We start from the raw sequence: 14,922 nt of genomic DNA, 5'->3' as shown, positions 1-14,922 counted from the left end.
GATGGGTTCTCCTCTTCTTCTCCCTCGGGCAGTTGTCGGCAGCACCGTTGTGCCTACAGGGCAGTTGGCAGTTTTAACTGCCTAGATTTTCCTACCCAAGCTTAAGAATGCCAGTTTATTCATTGTGGCGTGGCCACCTGCGTTTTCGCAGTGCTCAACGAGATACTTCTCTTCCCAAGCGCCAGCTTATAACTAGGCGCTTGGTTTACTTATCAATACATTTTCTTCGCTGCCCTGCTCTGCCCTTATCGAGTTATTATCGTCTTTTTCGTCTCCACTCGTCTCGTCTCGTCGGACTACTATACGAGTCCTGGGCTACCTGCTCAACTTCGTCTCGCCCCTTTCTGCGGCCTGGGCGTCCTGGATGGCTATGGACTTGGGTCTCGTTCCCCTTCCTAGCAGTTGGTATGGTGTAACTGGCTACTGAAAATCTGCTCCGGGGAGAGAACCCGCCACGAGGCCAGGGCACGCGTACGAGCGGCAGCCCAAGAGGCCGGAGCCACGAGAGCAGAGAGCAGAGTCAAGGGCAAGGGCAAGAGAGAGAAAGATTGCTACCCGGGACCTTCAGTTATACTCCTTACGAAAACCCTTATCTGCGCGCCAAATCAGGTTAGTTCATTGTTCCAATCTTGGCGGGCTAGTTTAAATAATTGTAGCAATCTAAACTAACTGTTTCTGGATGGCCAGTGATCGCGCCTACTGGCCCGATTATCGAGTTGTTTTGTTATTCGGCCTGCCCAGCTTCGATGGCTTCCTTAAGCTGTTTCCGATTATTTATGCAAACAACTTGATGGCCTCAAGTATAGACCTAACTGGTTTTGGTCTGTCTGCGATTTGGCTTAATGCATAATTCAAAGTCCTGCTGTCTACATTTCAAAATACAAAAGTTTTTCTTCACAGAAACTGCAGCATTGGTTTTGATTTCCCCAAAAGCTGCTTGTGCCACAGAGTATAAGCTTTTAAAATCTTGCGGGCTTTTGGCCACGAGGTGCGGACACCATCTTTGGGTACCCTTTTTAAAATGTCCACGCAGGGTCCCTTTTATTAATAATAACCTTTTGGGGAAATGTGGAAATTTTGCGAATCTTACACATTATTCCCTTATTCTGGGATAAGCCACAAGTTCCGCCAGATAAACATGGAGGACCAAGAACATCAACTTGTAGCTCCACCATGAACTCTGTATACTCCAAACAACTCCATTACACCAACATCAACTTGTATTTATATAGCGCCTTTAACATAGTAAAACGTCCCAAGGCGCTGCACAGGAGTATTTTAAGACAAAATAAGGATAGTCTCGCCTCACCTCGGGAATTCAACTCTTTTGTCCATGATTGGACCAAGGCTGTAATGGTACACTTTCCGAAATATAGTGTAATGACCGGAACTCGGTGGACCCAACTGCAGTAAGGCAAACTGAGGCAGAGGTTAGGTTGCAAAACAAAGGTAGACTTTACTTGACATAAACAAAATAACAACAGTACAGAATACAAGCAAGCAGACCAGCAAACGGTATCACCAGGCAGTGCAACTCAAGACTGAGCAATGAACATAAGGTGAACACCACTTAAATAGTAGGTATCTAACAATGCACAGGTGAATACAATAATGAATAAAGGACCCAATTAAGAGAGTTCATAGAGCCCTCTGGTGGCGAGGCGAGGCAGAATCTGGGTCATTCCTTACATATAGAGGAGGTATGAAAGAGAGGCTGCGGCCTGGGAACTCTGCCAGAGGCTGTTGGCAAACTATAGCAACCCGACTACCAATCAATACAATGCCAGCAAAATGACTTTATCAGCCACTCCTCGCTGAGGACTTCGTCAACAAGAAAAACTGCAAAACTCCGTCAACAAGAAAAGCTGAAAAACTGGACTCTAGACTCTCCTGATTACAGCATCTGGAAATAAAACAAGTCTGCTCCGGCCTTTCGAAGGACGAGTTGCTTTATAAAGTTGTAAACCTTTCATTTATTTATAAACCATAAACTGAAGCGAAAGCGTTAGGTGCTGGGCGCTTCTGAAAAGTTGAGAATGGCAATCGTGGATCAGTTGTTGGAGGGAGCACCTCTTTGTTGGCTTCGATATCTCGATCTACAAACCCTCCTGATCTTCCTGGCAGTGTTTTTAATGCTGATGTCTGTGATGAAAGTGAGGAGATCTAGCGGACTACCCCCAGGACCACCCGCCGTGTTATGCATTGTTGGAAGCTTCTTCTGGAGGGGACAGGCGCCCCATATTGGTCTCACTGAGGTAATGGCTGCTCCCGCTCCCAATCTTTCTCCGTCTGCTATTTGAACAAAGCCTAAGTCTCGAGTTGTGATTGTTTTGTTTGACTTCTGCTTTGAGGAAATAAAATTTATTCCCAAGCATGTGGCCTGCAAGGGTAAATGTTGCACATCTCTCACTTTGTTTGTTGCCTCTAGTCCCTGGTTGCTCAGTCTGGGTGGGAGGGCGGTGGGCGGGGGAATAGTGATTTACTACTTTCTGCAGTGGATGTGCACACAATGGCCCGGATTTTCTGGGGTCTCTGACCACATACGCAGTGCGTGCGTGGCCGCAGGTGCCCCGCGAGATCCGGGTTTACACATGGGCTGCGCAAGCACGAAAACCCAGAACTTGCGATCTGTCAAGAACCTCCTTGACAGAACCGCCGCATCCCCGGGAGATGGACATCCACTGGCGAAGAGTCGGGCTATTTGCCCAGCGAATGCCCATGAAACTCTTACGCCTGATAAAAGCAGGCTTAAAGGCCGCCTTTTACCAGTGTAAGGGTGAAAGTAAATATTAAAATAACATTTTTTTAAACATTCGAAATTAGTTTGTGTTATTTTTTCCCCTTAAAAAAGTTCAATTTATTTTTCAAAAAATTTAATTTTTGTTTCAAATGTTAAATGAAGTTGTATTTTCATTCATCTTAAACGTGCAATGATTTTTTTTATTTCAAGGTTGTATTTTTTAGGTGATTCCTATTAATGCTTGTGGGGATTCCGTACGTCAATGGGAATCCCCTTTCTGATTGGTTGGGCCGACCCACGTGATCCCAGGGCTGCTTGCAAGCCGCCTGCGCTCCTGGGATACGTGGGCCGCTATGCAGGCCTGTGTCTAGAGGCCCGGGAGCGCGAGTCTCCGTAGATCCAGGACTATCAGGTAGGTTCGTAGATTTATCACGGTTCAGAGGCTTCCACCCGGGGGCGGAAGTCATGGCAGCACAGCTCGGCCCCGTGGCATGCTCCTCCTGCACTATGTGGGAAATCAGGGACACTTCTGTGTCCCTGATGACCATGTGTGCGGGAAGTGTATCCAGCTGCAGCTACTGATAGACCGCATTGCGGCACTGGAGCTGCGAATGGATACATACTGGAGCATTCGCGATGCTGAGCACATCGTGGATAACACATTTAGGGAGTTGGTCACACCGCAGGTAAAGGTTGCACAGGCAAGAAGGGAATGGGTGACCACCAGGCAGAGTAGTAGGTGCAGGCAGGTAGTGCAGGGGTCCCCTGTGGCCATCCCCCTTTCAAACAGACATACCACTTTGGATATTGTTGAGGGGGATGGCTTATCGGGGGAAGGCAGCAGCAGCCAACTTCCTGGCACCATGGGTGGTCCTGCTGCACAGGACGGAAGGGAAAAAAGCGGGAGAGCTATAGTGATAGGGGATTCTATTGTAAGGAGAATAGATAGGCTTTTCTGCGGCCGCAAACGAGACTCCAGGATAGTATGTTGCCTCCCTGGTGCAAGGGTCAAGGATGTCTTGGAGCGGCTGCAGGGCATTCTGGAGGGGGAGGGTGAACAGCCAGCTGTCATTGTGTATATAGGTACCAACGATACAGGTAAAAAATGGGATGAGGTCCTAAAAGCTGAATATAGGGAGTTAGGAGGTAAATTAAAAACATAGGACCTCAAAGGTAGTAATCTCAGGATTGCTACCAGTGCCATGTGCTAGTCAGAGTAGAAATAGAAGGATGTTTCAGATGAATACGTGGCTAGAGGAATGGTGCAAGGGGGAGGGATTCAAATTCCTGGGACATTGGAACCGGTTCTGGGGGAGGTGGGACCAGTACAAACTGGACGGTTTGCACCTGGGTGGGACTGGAACCGATGTCCTAGGGGGAGTGTTTGCTAGTGCTGTTGGGGAGGGTTTAAACTAAAATGGCAGGGGTTGGGAACCTGTGCAGGGAGACAGAGGAAAGGGAAGCAAGGATAGAAACAAAAGACAGGAAGGAGAAAAGCAAAAGTGGAAGGCAGAGAAATCAAGGGTGTTAATCAAACAGGGCCACAGTAAATGATAATTCTAAAAGGAATAATAGTGTTTAATAATCAAGCCTGAAGGCTTTGTGTCTTAAATGCGAGGAGCATTCATAATAAGGTGGATGAATTAGCTGTGCGAATAGATGTAAATGGATATGATATAATTAGGATTACTGAGACATGGCTCCAGGACGACCAAGTCTGGGAAATCAACATCCAGGGCTATTCAATATTCAGGAAGGACAGGAAAAAAGGAAAAGGAGGTGGGGTAGCATTGCTGGTTAAAGAGGAGATTAACACAATAGTAAGGAAGGATATTAGCTCTGATGATGTGGAATCTGTATGGGCAGAGCTGAGAAATACCAAGGGGCAGAAAACGTTAGTGGGAGTTGTATACAGACCCCCATCAGTAATGCTGAGGTTGGGGATGGCATTAAATGGGAAATTAGAGATGCGTGCAATAAGGACACAGCAGTTATCATGGGTGACTTTAATCTACATATAGATTGGGCTAACCAAATTAGTAACAATACTGTGGAGGAGGAATTTTTAGAGTGTATACGGGATGGTTTCCTGGACCAATATGTCGAGGAACCAACTAGAGATCAGGCCATCTTAGACTGGTTATTATGTAATGAGAAAGGATTAATTAGCAACCTTGTTGTGCGAGGCCACTTGGGGAGGAGCGATCATAATATGATAGAATTCTTCATTAAAATGGAGAGTGAAGTAGTTGACTCAGAGACTAGGGTCCTGAATTTAATAAAGGAAACTACGATGGTATGAGGCATGAGTTGGCTAGGATGGATTGGGGAACATAACTTAAAGGTTGACATTGGAGAGGCAATGGCAAACATTTAAAGATCGCATGGATGAACTACAGAATTTGTTCATCCCTGTTTGGCATAAAAATAAAACAAAAAGGTTACTTAACCATGGCTATCAAGGGAAATTAGGGATAGCATAAGATCCAAGGAGAGGACATATAATTTGGCCAGGCAAAGCAGCAAACCTCAGGATTGGGAGCAGTTTAGGATTCAGCAAAGGAGGACAAAGGGGTTAATTAAGAGGGGGAAAATAGATTATGAGAGTAAGCTTGCAGGGAACATAAAAACTGACTGTAAAAGCTTCTATAGACATGTGAAGAGAAACAGATTGGTGAAGTCAAGCGTAGGTCCGTTGCAGTCAGAATCAGGGGAAATTATAATGGGGGAACAAAGAAATGGAAGGCCAATTAAATACATACTTTGGTTCTGGCTTCACAATGGAGGACACAAATAACCTCCCAGAGATGTCGGGGAACATAGGGTCTAATGAGAGGGCGGAATTGAATGAAATCAGTATTGGTAGGGAAATGGTGTTAGGGAAATTGACGGGATTGAAGGCTGATAAATCCCCAGGGCCTGATAATCTACATCCTAGGGTACTTAAGGAAGTGGCCCTAGAAATAGTAGATGCATTGCTGGTCATCTTCCAAAATTCTATAGACTCTGGAACAGTTCCCATGGATTGGAGGATAGCTAATATAACCCCACTATTTAAAAAAGGTGGTAGAGAGCAAACGGGGAATTATAGACCGGTAAGTCTGACATCGGTAGTGGGGATAAAAGATGTAATAGCAGAGCACTTAGAAAGCAGTGACAGGATTGGACAAAGTCAACATGGATTTACTAAAGGTAAATCATGCTTGACTAATCTACTGGAATTTTTTCAGGATGTAACTGGTGGAATAGATAAGGGAGAACCAGTGGATGTGGTGTATTTGGACTTTCAGAAGGCTTCCGATAATGTCCCGTATAAGAGATTAGCGTGCAAAGTTAAAGCACACGGGATTGGGGGTAAGGTACTGTCTTGGATGGAGAACTGGTTGGCAGAGAGGAGCAAAGAGTTGGACTAAATGGGTCTTTTTCCGAGTGGCAGGCAGTGACTAGTGGGGTAGCGCAGGGATCGGTGCTAGGACCCCAGCTATTCACAATATATATAAATGATCTAGACGAGGGAACTAGATGTAATATCTCCAAGTTTGCAGACGACACAAAGCTGGGTGGGCGTGTGTGCTGTGAGGAGGATGCAAAGAAACTAAAGTATGATTTGGACAGGTTGGGTGATTGGCCAGATGCATGGCAAATGCAGTATAATGTGGATAAATGCGAGGTTACCCATTTTGGTGGCAAAAACAGGAAGACAGATTATTGTCTGAACGGCAATAGATTGGGAAAAGGGGAACTGCAACGAGACCTGGGTGTCCTTGTGCACCAGTCGCTGAAGGTAAGCATGCAGGTGCAGCAGGCGGTTAAGAAGGCAAATGGTATGTTGGCCTTCATAGCGAGAAGATTCGAGTACAGGAGCAAGGGTGTCTTGCTGCAGTTGTACAGGGCCTTGGTGAGACCACACCTTGAGTATTATATGCAGTTTTGGTCACCTTAACTGAGGAAGGATGTTCTTGCCATGGAGAGAGTGCAGCGAAGATTCACCAGACTGATACCTGGGATGGCAGGAATGTCGTATGAGGAGAGATTGGGTCGATTGGGCTTATATTCACTAGAGCTTAGAAGAATGAGAGGGGATCTCATTGAAACTGATAAAATTCTAACAGGACTAGACAGACTAGATGCAGGAAGGATTGTCCCGATGGCCGGGGAGTCCAGAACCAGGGGTCATAGTCTAAGGATAAGGGGTAATCCATTTAGGACTGAGATGAGGAGGAATTTCTTCACCCAGAGAGTGGTGAACCTGTGGAATTCTCTACCACACAAGGCAGTTGAGGCCAATTAATTAAATATATTCAAGAAGGAGTTGGATATATTTCTTAAGGCTAAAGGGATCAAGGGATATGGGGAGAAAGCAGGGACAGGGTACTGAACTTGGATGATCAGCCATGATCTCATTAAATGGTGGAACAGGCTCGAGGGGCCGAATGGCCTACTCCTGCTCCTATCTTCTATGTTCCTATGTAAGCCTCCGATGACAGATTCAGGCCCTATATTGGACGAAAGGCTTTAGTTATGACTAAAGACTGGGGAACCTGAGGCTTTTTCCTCGCATCAGAACAAAGTAGGCGAAGAGGGGATTCGACAGAGGTGATTTTTTTTTTAATTCATTCGTGGGATGTGGGCATCGTTGGCAAGGCCCAGCATTTATTGCCCATCCCTAATTGCCCTTGAGAAGGTGGTGGTGAGTCGCCTTCTTCAACTGCTGCAGTCCGTGTGGTGAAGGTGCTCCCACAGTGCTGTTACGGAGGGAGTTCCAGGATTTTGACCGAGCCACGATGAAGGATCGGCCGATATATTTCCAAGTTAGGATGGTGTGTGACTTGGAGGGTACCTTGGAGGTGGTGGTGTTCCCATGTGCCTGCTGCCTTTGCCATCTGTGTTGCTTTGGGTAAGTATGAGTTTAAGTTTGGTTCGGAGGTGTTTGACGTGTGAAAACAACTTTACATGGTTTGTGTTGCTGTGTGACTGCTTCTGCATTTAGTGTGAATTCTATTGTTAGAACATTCAGATTTGGGCATGAGTATTACAAGGAGAATTTATTGCTGTATTGAGATTGTCCTTCTAGGTGGTAGAGGTCGCGGGTTTGGGAGGTGCTGTCGAAGAAGCCTTGGCGAGTTGCTGCACTGCATCTTGTAGATGGTGCACACTGCAGTCACGGTGCGCCGGTGGTGGAGGGAGTGAATGTTTCAGGTGGTGGATGTGGTGCCAATCAAGCGGGCTACTTTGTTGGGGAAAAGTATTTCTACTGGTCACACTAGAACATAAATTTCAGATCATCACCACAGAGCAAAGGGAGAAGTCATTGAACCATAGAATGATATAGCACAGAGGGAGGCCATTCGGCCCATCGTGCCTGTGCCGGCTCTTTGAAAGAGCTCTCCAATTAGTCCCACTGCCCCCTGCTCTTTCCCCATAGCCCTGCAATTTTTTCCCCTTCACATATTCATCCAATTTCTTTTTAAAAGATATTATTGAATCTGCTTCCACTGCACTTTCAGGCAGCGCGTTCCAGATCGTAAGAACTCGTCCCATAATTTTTTTTTAACCTCATCTCGCCTCTGGTTCTTTTGGCCATCGCCTTCAATCTGTGTCCTCTGGTTAACCGACCCACCCGCCACTGGAAAGAGTTTCTCCTTATTTGCCGTTCAAGACCCGCCCTTTCCCATTCGCTCCCATCACCGGCAGCTGTTTATAGACCTCCCCCTCACCCCCACTCCCCCACCCCTCACCCCCCACCCCCCGCATCTTCCCAGGACCAACATTACACCGGGTGACCATTTCTTGGGTCAGTGGCAGAACTGGCCCTCCCTCCTGATTTCATCCCCCGCCCCACCCAGCCCCCTTTCTCGTCATTCCCGTCAGCTTCAGTGCAGGAGGCAACGCGGGGGAAATATAAATAGACTGGAGAAGCTGGGGTTGTTCTCTTTGGAGCAGGGAAGGCTAAGAGGAGAGTTGATAGAGGTGTTTAAAATCATCACGAGTTTAGACAGAGTAAATAAAGAGAAACTGTAACCAATGACTGAAGGGTCGATAACCAGAGGGCACAGATTTAAGGTGATTGGCAAAAGAACCAAAGGCGACTTGAGGAAAAACTTTTTTACGCAGCGAGTGGTGAGGATTTGGAATGCGCTGCCTGATAGGGTGGTGGATACAGATTCAACAGTAGCTTTCAAAAGGGAATTGGATAAATACTTGAAGGAGAAACAATTGCAGGGATGTGGGGAAAGAGCGAGGGGAGTGGGACTGAGTGGATTGCTCTTCGAAAGAGCCGGCGCAGACTCGATGGGCCCAATGGCCTCCTTCTGTGCTGGCCTATTTTATGATTCCATGATTCGATGGAGTAGAGTGGGAGGAGTCTGGTGCGGAGCGTAGACACTGGCCTGGACCTGTTGGTCCAATTGGCCTGTGTAATTCTTTGTAATTTTGGAATAAGGAAGTTCTTAAAGCAGTCTGCTATGAAAGATCATCAAGTAACGAGATTTGTTTTCAAACTTTTTTTTGAGGTAAATTGCGGCGAGATGTACAAAAGTGCCCATCGTCTTTTTGTTTTTCTTTCCTTCCCTTTCCCCCAAAAACAGCTTTCCAAGAAGTACGGGAATATTTGTATGGTCGACACATTCGCGATGTCTATCGTTTTCCTCAATGGATTTCAGATCATTCAAGAGGCCCTCGTCCAATATGGCAGAGAATTTGCAGGGCGGCCACATTTTCCTCTTATTGATGATTTGACAAAAGGTCAAGGTATTAAGCATTTATGAGTTTGTTTCATTTTCCTGTAACGCCCTGGAAAGTTACTGTAACAACAACAACTAGCATTTACATAGCGTCTTTAAGGTAGTAAAACGTCCCAAGGCGCTTCACAGGAGCGTTATCAAACAAAATTTGACACTGAGCCACATAAGGTGTGAGAACCAGAGGACACTGATTTAAGGAGATTGGCAGAAGAACCAAAGGCGACATGAGGAAAAACTTTTTTTTGGCAGCAAGTGGTTATGATCTGGAATGCGCTGCCTGAAAGGATGGGGGAGGCAGATTCAACCACGGCTTTCAAAAGGGAGTTGGATAAGTAACTGAAGGAAAGAAATTTGCATTGCTACGGGGAAAGGGCGGGGGGTCTGGGACTCGCTGAAGTGCTCTTGCAGAGAGCTGGCACGGGCTCGACTGGCCGAATGGCCTCCTTCTGTGCTGTAACCATTCTATATGATTCATGGTAAGGAGATATTAGGATAGGTGCCCTAAAGCTTGATCAAAGAAGAATGTTTTCAGGAGCTTCTTAAAGGAGGAGAGAGAGGTAGAGAGGCGGAGAGGTTTAGGCAGGGAATTCCAAAGCTTAGGGCCGAGGCAACAGAAGGCACGGCCGCCAATAGTGCGGTGATTAAAATCAGGGATGCGCAAGAGGCCAGAATTGGAGGAACGCAGAGATCTCGGAGGGATGTAGGTGCTGGAGGAGATTACAGAGATAAGGAGGGGAAGGCCATGGTGGGATTTGAAAACAAGGATGAGAATTTTAAATTTTAGGCGTTGTCGGACAGGGAACTAATGTAGGTTGGAAGATAGGAGGGCAGCCAGGAGAACATTGGAATAGTCCAGTCTAGAGGTAACAAAGGCATGGATCAGGGCTTCGGCAGCAGGCCAGCTGAGGCAGGGGCGGAGTCGGGCGATGTTGCGGAGGTGGAAGTAGGCGGTCTTGGTGATGGAGCGGATATGTGGTCGGAAGCTCATCTCAGGGTCAAAACACAACACCAAGGTTGCAAACGGTGTGGCTCATCTTCAGCCAGTTGCCAGGGATGGAAACGGTGGTTAGAGAGACTCTGTTTTGGCAAGGACACCTTATTTATTTTATTCCTGCCCAGTCTCAACCAGGACGGATTTATTTTTTCTAGCTGTAGCGCGAGGCATCAGATTGTAAGTGAACTATTTAAATTGATCAGCTTCGCTACTGGGTCACCGATGTGCTGTGAACTTTCTCTTAGTCCTCAAAAGACAGGGAGAGGAAACTGGTTATTATTATTTATCCACTCTTTTCCCCCTTCCTGCTAGGCATTATCATGGCCCCCTACGGGAGGTCCTGGAAGCAGCAACGGAGATTTACACTGACGGTTTTGCGAAACTTTGGTTTAGGCAAAATTGCCTTTGAGGAGAAAATTCTGGAAGAAGTCCGGTATTTGACTGAAGTCTTTAAAGCATCAAAAGGTAAACTCTGTGTTTTATCTCCTTAACTTATTATGACAAGGTCACAATAAGGTTGCCGAACCTCCAGGATTGCCCTGGAGTCTCCAGTAAGCGAAGATTAATCTCCAGGACGCTGCCGCGGGCAAATGGAGTTCAACGGGGAGAAGTGTGAAGTGATACACTTTGGGAGGACTAATAGGGAAAGACAGTAGACTATAAATGGCACGAGTTTGAATAGTGTAGATGAGCAGAGAGACCTTGGTGTCCATATACACAAATCCTTAAAGGAGGCAGGGCAAGTTGATAAGGTGGTTAAAAAAGCAAAAGGTTTACTTGGGTTTATAAACAGAGGAATAAAATATAAAAACCGAGAGATCACGCTCGAACTTTATAAATCACTGGTTTGGCCCCAGCTGGAGTATTGTGGATAATTCTGGGCACCGCACTTCAGGAAAGATGTAAAGGCCTTAGAAAGGGTACAGAGGAGGTTTACCAGGATGTTACCAGGATGAGGGACTTCAGTTATGAGGAGAGGTTGGATAAGTTAGGACTGTTCTTCTTGGAACAGAGAAGGTCAAGAGGTGACCTAATAGAGGTTTTCAAGATGGTGAGAGGTTTTGAGTAAATGGGGAAAAAATATTCCCTCTAGCGAGTGGGTCAATAACTAGAGGTCATAGATTTAAAATAATTGGAAACAGATCATGTGCCACTCGAAACATCAGCTGGCTATCACGAGTCGAGAACTGCTCATAAACAAGGTTCCCACTAATCTGCGCGGCCGATCAGCGGTCTGGAGGTCCCGCACAGGCGGCTCACCGGCTTTTACACTGAATAAACTGCGCACGTGCGAAAATTTGAATAGGCCGCGCAGCCAGTTAAAGGGACGGGGAAAAAATGAGAGGACACATTGCTCCTAAATGACCTTGAGAATTGTTGTGTTTTGAGTTTTGCTTCAATTAAGTTTGTCCCAGTTCCCGGGTGTTACCTGAAGGGGGTGCTGGGGGGCTCAGTTTTACTTTGTCTTTCACTTTCAGTTTCGGGTTCTGCCATGCAGACAATGTGCTGTAATGTCCACCCAATTACTCAGTAAATAGTAAAAGGTACATTCCGTCTCCTCTATTCATTACTGTTCGGTCAAGATGCAATACTGGCGATGAGGCGGCTGTTGAACTCGCTAGAAGGGCAGAGATAGACATGCGAACCTACAGCCGTGATATTGGAAATTGCCACGAGCGGACCACTCAGCTAGCAACATCAACGGCATTTTGATAGTTGGCTAGCTGCGACATAGACGGCGGACAGAGTATTGTGCGGGCCAGGCAACTACCGTGAGTGTCGCTACCGTAACTCTGGCCGGAGGAGAAAAATAATTTTTTTTAAAAGGAAAAAGTCCGTGGATCTTAAAGGGACAGTGCAGATTAAAACTATGACGACTTTGGGACGTATTGAAGAGTTCTCTGGGGATAAGGACAGTTCATGGGAGGAACACGCAGAAAGACTGGGGTGTTTCTTTGAGGCCAATAATATTGACAAAGAAGAGAAGCGCTCAGTGTGGCTAAGTGTATGCGGAGCTGCTACTTACTCCGTCCTGCGTTCATTGGTGGCTCCTCGTAAACCTAGTGAGGTGGATTATGCTGATTTGATTGAGAAGCTGCAGAAACATTTTAACCCAAAACCCTCTGAGATTGTGCAGCGTTTCCATTTTCACAATTGTAAACAACAGCCTGGACAATCTATTTCGGATTGTGTGTGGAGTGCTGGACTCGGCATTGCAGAGACAGCTGTTAGCGGAGAAGGCCCTGACGTTCCGACTGGCCGAGGAGAAGGCTTTAGCAGCAGAGGCTGCATCGATGAACACACGTATGCTCCGTACAGAGGCAGCACCATCTCAGGCCGCCGAGGAGGTGCACAAGACCACACACGCAGCTCCTGCTGCGAGAGACATGGAGGCAATTAAAGAGACAGGAAGAAAATGTTTCCGCTGTGGGGCTCTCCATGGTTCCACTACATGCAAATTTGTGTCAGCGGTATGTCATTTCTGTAAGAAAAGAGGACACATAGCTCGTGTCTGCATGAAGAAAGCTCAGGCTGCTGCAGCAGAGCCAACACAAGCATCGCAGACACACACCCTGACACTGGAGGACAACGATGTGTAGACAGTGTATACCACGGAAGCTGAGCAGTACCCCACAGACGGTGGGGATACACGGCAAATGTGATCATGAATGGGGCACCACTCTGCATGGAGGTGGATTCAGGCTCAGCGTGTTCGTTGATAAGTGAAGAGACTTACAATAGGCTGTGGCCAAGTGAACCCCCGGCGATGGCTCAGGGCAGTGGCGTGCTACGGCAGTGGTCCCAAGCTCAACTCCAGGTGCTGGGTATGATTCATGTGGAAGTTAAGTATCAGGCAGTCAAGGACACACTTCCACTTTATGTGGTGGCGGGGCAGGGCACAAGCCTGCTGGGCAGAGATTGGTTTGAGCCCCTCGGTATTGAAGTGACAGGAGTACACACGGTACAGCGACAGCCCATAATGCCTATGTTGGAGAACTATGAAGAGGTTTTTGGTGAGTTCGGGGCCTGTTGGGGACCGCCAGTCTCAATCGAAGTGGACCCAGGGGTAGCGCCTAAGTTCTTCAAGGCGCGACCAGTTCCTTTTGCGTTGCGCAAGAAGGTGGACGAGGCCCTGGATAAGCTGGTGAACCAAGGGGTTCTCTTGCCAGTGAAGAACTCCCGTTGGGCCACCCCTATCGTGCCCATTGCAAAGAAGGATGGGGGCCTGCGAATCTGTGGAGATTACAGATGTATGGTTAATACTGCTGTGTTACCAGATGTGTATCCCTTACCAACAGTTACAGAGCTGTTTTCAACACTGGCTGGAGGCACTCTGTTCACCAAGCTGGATTTCAAGCAAGCATACCAGCAACTGGTCCTGGATGAAGAGTCAGCCGAGCTGTTGACAATCAACACCCACAGAGGACTTTTCCGAGCCACAAGGCTGCAGTTTGGGGTGTCTACAGCTGTGGCAATCTTTCAGAGGTTCATGGACACCCTGTTGGCTGGTGTTCCGGGAGTTCAGCCTTACTTGGATGACATACTGATTACAGGCAAGACACAGGAAGCCCATGATGAGCGGCTGCAGGAAGTACTACGCTGGCTGGCTGAGGTAGGACTACGCCTTCAGGAGAAATGTGTGTTCGCTGCCAATGGGGTGGAGTTCTTGGGATTCCGAGTGGACAAAGACGATGTGCATCCGACTACGGAGAAGGTGGAGGCTATCAGGAGCGCTCCCACCCCCAAGAACAAGACCGAACTGCAGGCATTCCTCGGACTGTTAAACTTCTACAGTTGTTTTCTCAAGGGCAAAGCCACAATCTTAGAGCCACTGCACAGGCTGTTAGACCAAGCAACAGTGTGGAACTGGACCTCAGCTCATGAAACAGCCTACAGACAGGCAAAGGAACTGCTACAAGCAGATAAGGTTCTGGCACACTATGATGAAAACAAGCCATTAGTGTTGGTGTGTGATGCCTCACCATACAGGCTGGGAGCTCTGTTGGGTCGCATAGAGCCAGATGGCCGGGAAGCGCCGATCAGTTTTGCCTCAAGAACACTCTCAACAACAGAACGTAATTACGCCCAGATTGACAAGGAGGCCCTAGCCATCATATTTGGGGTAAAGAAGTTCAGCCAGTACCTGTTAGGGAGACAGTTCGTCATCTACACAGACCACAAGCCACTCTTGGGGCTCCTGCATCACTCCAAGCCCATGCCCCAGATCATATCACCGCGTATACTTCGGTGGAGTCTGATGTTGGGGGCCTACAGTTGTGAACTTTGCTACAGGCCTGGGAAGATGCTGGCTAATGCTGATGCTCTGAGTCGCTTGCCTTTGAACCGGCCGATGGCTGAGATGCCACCACCCCTGGAGGTGCTGCTACTGGAGGAGGTTCCGGAGGCCCCACTCCATGCCCAGCAGATTAGCAGCCTCACACAGA

General features: G+C 47.4%; 1 protein-coding gene across 1 annotated transcript in view; it reads left to right on the top strand.

Moving 5' to 3' along the window:
- Nucleotides 1-1,802: 1,802 nt before the first annotated feature.
- The window catches only part of LOC147099454 (cytochrome P450 2J2-like), a 33,486-nt gene continuing 20,366 nt past the window's right edge, over nucleotides 1,803-14,922 (top strand). Inside the window, exons 1-3 of the mRNA XM_085969624.1 lie at nucleotides 1,803-2,255; nucleotides 9,328-9,490; nucleotides 10,790-10,942. Of these exons, the coding sequence (XP_085825750.1) occupies nucleotides 2,037-2,255; nucleotides 9,328-9,490; nucleotides 10,790-10,942 (535 nt within the window). The 5' untranslated portion in view covers nucleotides 1,803-2,036. The remainder of the gene's footprint in view (nucleotides 2,256-9,327; nucleotides 9,491-10,789; nucleotides 10,943-14,922) is intronic.

Source organism: Somniosus microcephalus, chromosome 28 (assembly GCF_052327205.1).
Source record: "Somniosus microcephalus isolate GS21.2 chromosome 28, FLI_Smic_1.0, whole genome shotgun sequence".
Classification (NCBI taxonomy): Eukaryota; Metazoa; Chordata; class Chondrichthyes; order Squaliformes; family Somniosidae; genus Somniosus; species Somniosus microcephalus.
The sequence above is the reverse complement of the archived record's forward strand: the minus strand, read 5'-3'. Positions and strand labels throughout refer to the sequence as shown.